At 58.9% G+C, this 4,581-nt stretch overlaps 1 protein-coding gene across 1 annotated transcript in view; it reads right to left on the reverse strand.

Annotated features, from left to right (window-relative positions):
* The window catches only part of BTK (Bruton tyrosine kinase), a 12,018-nt gene extending 7,437 nt beyond the window's left edge, over nucleotides 1–4,581 (reverse strand). Inside the window, exons 1-5 of the mRNA XM_009649086.2 lie at nucleotides 2,817–4,581; nucleotides 2,553–2,651; nucleotides 2,229–2,297; nucleotides 1,639–1,720; nucleotides 1–103 (exon numbers count right to left, since the gene is read on the reverse strand). The exon at nucleotides 1–103 is cut by the window's left edge and continues 26 nt beyond it. Of these exons, the coding sequence (XP_009647381.1) occupies nucleotides 1–103; nucleotides 1,639–1,720; nucleotides 2,229–2,297; nucleotides 2,553–2,651; nucleotides 2,817–2,957 (494 nt within the window). The 5' untranslated portion in view covers nucleotides 2,958–4,581. The remainder of the gene's footprint in view (nucleotides 104–1,638; nucleotides 1,721–2,228; nucleotides 2,298–2,552; nucleotides 2,652–2,816) is intronic.

Below are 4,581 nucleotides of genomic sequence, written 5' to 3' on the forward strand. Positions count from 1 at the left end.
CAGCCCATGGCATTCTTGGCTGTCTGGGAGCAGCACAGGTACTGGCCATCAATCCAGAAGCAGGGGTGATACTTCTGTACCAGGTCGCTGTTGTACCGGATCACTGTGGCAGAGGAGGGTACATGTGCGTGACCAGGGGCTGTGTCCCCAGCCCACTGCAGAGAACTCTCTGCTCCCTGAGTGCAGATGATCAGCCCCATTAAATCATTTCACCCTCTGTTATGCTACTGATACACAGTCATACGTGACCCTGCTGCTCGAGTTTCCCTCAGCTCATCACTGGTGTTTTGGTGCTGTGCCTATGCAAACCCTGTGCCACGGAACCCCTAGCTCAGGGAGGTTCCTCTCAGATTTGATCAAAGCTCTTCAGTAGCTCTGCAAAGGGACATGAGCATGCTTGGAGGGTCGGGTCCTGCTGTGACAGGCCCTTCTGCCAGCCAAAACACCCAATATCCCCTAGGCTGCTGAGGCCCACAGTTTGCAGCTCTTTTGAACCCTTATTTTCAGAAGTGGGGAGGGAGGCCAGTGCTGTGCCTGGCTTGTCCATGGGGAGAGCAGGGCACTGCCACTATCCCCTGCCTGATCAGAGACTTCCCTTGCTGGCAGACTGCTCCCTTGCCAGACAGGTGCTGACCAGCTTCCTCATACCTGTCCCCAAGCTAGAGGGACAACTGGATGTGCCTAAACACCACCGCAGCATGGTGCTGGCCCACAGCAGCTCCACAGGGTGCAGAGAGCACCTTCTCTGGTGGAGCAGGATGAGGGCATCCCAGCAGCAAAAGGTCAGCATTTTCTCTCCCCTTTTTCCTGTGGATTTTACACTGGCTTCAGCTGCTACAGCAACCCCCATCTCGTAGCGGGGAGAGGGCTGGCTTCTTGCCGGGGCAGAGCAGGAGAGGTCTCGTGAAATAACCGACTTCCCCGTTATCAGCCTGCTCTGCTTCCGCCTCACTCGGGCAAACTTCCCTGTGTCAATTCGAGCAGCTAATCTCACCACACCAGCACAAAGCCACAGAAAGATACACATGCACCAAGAGACACACACGGGCAGCTCCAGCAGATTTCATCCAACTGCAAGAACCTGAGCCCCTCTATGCAGTGCTGCTGCAACACGCTCCCAGCTTGAGCAGGTAGCACCCATGCAGCTAAGCGTTAGCTCAGCAGCACCGAGTGAGGTTAGGAGACAGTCCCTGGCTTCCAGCAGGCTTTTGTCCATGTTTCGTAAAACACTGGGGGCTCTACCATTGCCTTGCGTGTTAGTGCAGCTGCATGGCCACATCTGCTATTTCCTCTTGCCCTCAATAACTTATGAGCCTGCTTGAGCAGGTTTGTGAGAAGGCAAGAAGCCTCAGCTGAGGTGGCTGCAGTGCTGTAGAAGTCAGAGGGTGGCAGAGGTGAGGGTCCACCTCCCCAGGGCAGGAGTGGCTGGTGTCAGCTCAGGGATGTTAAGGGGGCATGGCCTTACGAATGTGCTTGTCACGGGAGAAGTTTCTGATCAGCGCTTGCTCTTCCGTAGACAGGGATAACGTAACCACGAGATAGCAAGCCCCCGGAAACCCAGCGCTCCGTGTTGTGCTACATGCACAGCCGATTGCTTGTGTTTGCTTTCTGAGGGAGCCACAGAGCTCCCAAACTCACCACTCTTCAGCTGATGGATCCAGCGTTTGCGCAACTCCTCCGTCGGGGAGAAAACGTAGAGGGGTCCTTCGTCATATACCACCTGCGGGACCACATGCCTCAGCACACCAGCCAGGGGTCTCCCAGGGAGGACAGGGGGAGCTGAGGCTTGTGGCTGGGACCATGACGGAAAGGTTATAAATAAGCCCCCTCCCCCGAGACTTTCCACTTCCTTCTCTGACTTTCGGTGTGTCGGGGGCCATGCTGGGTGCCAGCAGGGGCCATCAGCTGGGTTGGGGGCTGAGTGGGCAGCTGACAGAGAGCATCCCTCCAGCATCAGCCAGGGGACCGACAAGGACAGAGCTCAGAGGCAGGTTGCATCTAAGCAGCCCCCTTAAATAGAGCTGCCCAATTCCTCGTGGCTTGCAGAGGCTCACCTGCCTGCCCACTTAGTGCGGACAGCAGCAGGACGTCCCCAGACAGCTGAGTGACACCTGCCACTGGGGCAGCAATCGATGCAGTGTTTGGCCCCAGGTCCCTCTGGGGTCCTCCCCCCAGCACCCTGCAGCTGAGCAGAGCAAACCGGCAAAGTGGGTGCAGTGAGGACTCACCTGGAAGGGGTAGGGGAACCGTTCGATGATTGAGATCTGCTCCATGTTGTTATAATCCTCCCCTTTCCTCTGGAAGAGAGAGGCAGAGACAGATGCTGGCATCCTGCTGCTCAGCTGCTGGCATCTCCCCTGGGACCCACAGCCCTTGCCGTCCCCCCTGCTCCCCCTGCCCTGCATCAAGACTGGAATAGTATGAGCTGTGGGTGCAGAGCCCCTCACGCAAAGAAGGGCTGTCCCTCATTCCCACCACCCCAGGGCAGGGTAACTCTCCCTACTTCCCCAGTAAGGGGACAGGACAAGTGGGGACCCCAGGATCTTCCTCACCGGGACCTGCCGCTCAGGGGGAGGATTGTTTTCAGGCACCACCGTCTCCACACAGGTGATCTTCTCAATGTCCACTGAGCCCTTCTTACTGCCCCGGCGCTGCAAGAGACAGGGTTGGTTCAAACAATCACCAAGGGGGACACCCGAGGAGACTCAAATCAACCACCGTCCCTGTCCAACCACCCTGTGGTTTGGGTGCTGGCAAGGGACAACTGATGACCCATGGGCACTGCCATGGCACAGCCCCTGTGGCCGCTAACTCACCCCCCGCTCAAAGTCATACTCGTAGTAGGACAGCTTGCTCTCCGTCAACAGGAACAGGCGCTTCTTGAAGTTGAGGGGAGAAGTTTTCTTCTTCTGCTGTGAGCGCTTCAAGAAGATGCTCTCCAGGATGATGCTGGCCATGTTGGCCCCCCTGGCCTCCTCCGCACCGTGCCCACCAGGTTGCTGTGGGTAGGACAACACCAACACGGTGCTTGCTCAGCCGAAAACCTGCCCACTGCTGGACCTCGCTCAGGCGCACTCTCTCCCCTGCCTGAGGGGCAGCCAGGGAATGCTGTGACCCCTCCAGGGGGAATCAGCTGCAGAGGCGTGCAGGCAGGTCAGTGTGGGGTATTTGCAATGTGACCTCTCCCTCTCCTGTCCCCTCTCCGATGCCAGGCTGCAAGCCACCACCCAGCCAGCTTCAGCTCCTGCCAGATGCTAGAGCAGTCCCCTGGGTGTGCAGACAGACAGACGGACACAGTCAGCTGGAGAGAGAGGGAGCTGGGGAGACTGTGAGGAGCGTAGCTCCGGGGAGGAGCACAGAGCCAGAGCAGCAACACCCAGCAGGCTCCCTCCTCCCCTCCAACATCACACGTGTGTGTTTGTGTGGGCCATTTCCTCCTGCTGCACCACAGCCGCTTCATGCCGGGGATGTGCTGACTTGGCAGTGTGCAAGGGACGGCTGCTGGAGGCCAGTCCCTAAAAAGCTGTGGGTAGGTCCTGGCCCCGAATAGCCGCAGTGCCATGCTGCTGAGAGCACAGACTAGCCCTAAAGTCATCCTTCCCCTCTGCATCCATGGAGCCTGCATGAGTGCAGGGACGATGCTCAACCCCCTTTCCTCCCCTGTGACCAGCACGCTCCGGAGGCCAGGTTTGAAGGGCCACCTCCAGCCAGCAGCCAGCCCTCCTCAGCGAAGCTCTCCTCCTCAAGGAAAGGGCTCAGATGAGAGCCCTGCATCCCACTGCTGCCCTGCCTTCAGGGCACTGGAAAGCCACCCTGGCCTCTCTCTTGGAGCAGCCCATCCATCCCACCCTGTGCCCCTCCATGCTGCGCCTGGGTACTGTGACACCCAGATGGTTCCAGCACCCCACAGAGCTGTGTGGCTGGAGCCATGGGCTTCTCCTCCTCCAAGGGCTGTAACCAACACCTGACTCCAGCTAACGGGGAGCTGATGAGCTAGCTACATGGAGCCACTGCTGAACTGTGATCCCCTGGAGCCCTCCTCCATGTCTCCTGCCCTGACCACCTACATGCCGTGCCCCCCTTCACCTCCACCTTGTTCCCTTTTTTCTCCTACAAACACAGCTTTGGAGGGCAGCCTGGGAAAAGCTGTTTCCCTCCCTTGCTGCCAGCAGCCCATCTCCTCTGGGGGAGGCTCAGAGGTGGGCCAGAGTCAGGGGTTGAGCCCCCTGCTACCCAGCCAGGCAGTCCATCCACTGCCCCCACGCAGGAGGCAGGCATTGGCTCACTCACGACAGGGACCACATGCAGGCCAAAGATGCTAGGAGCTGGTCCCACCTGCTGTGCCTCAAGCCAGGGCATGTACCAGCCCAGGGGCAGGAGCTGGGGTATCCCCCCATTCGCTCATGATGCCCAGACCCTCCCAGCACCGTTCCTGCCACTGCAGTCCTGACCCTGCCCCACCGTGGTGGCTATAGCCAGAGAGTCTGGGGACAAGCAGGGTTCCCCCCTCCCAGGGTGCCCCCTTCTCTCCCCTTGTGACCTGTGTGGCTCAGTCCTTTCCAGCTTGTTTGGATTTTAAAA

Source organism: Egretta garzetta, unplaced genomic scaffold (assembly GCF_000687185.1).
Source record: "Egretta garzetta isolate BGI_Z169 unplaced genomic scaffold, ASM68718v1 scaffold1021, whole genome shotgun sequence".
In the NCBI taxonomy this organism is placed as follows: Eukaryota; Metazoa; Chordata; class Aves; order Pelecaniformes; family Ardeidae; genus Egretta; species Egretta garzetta.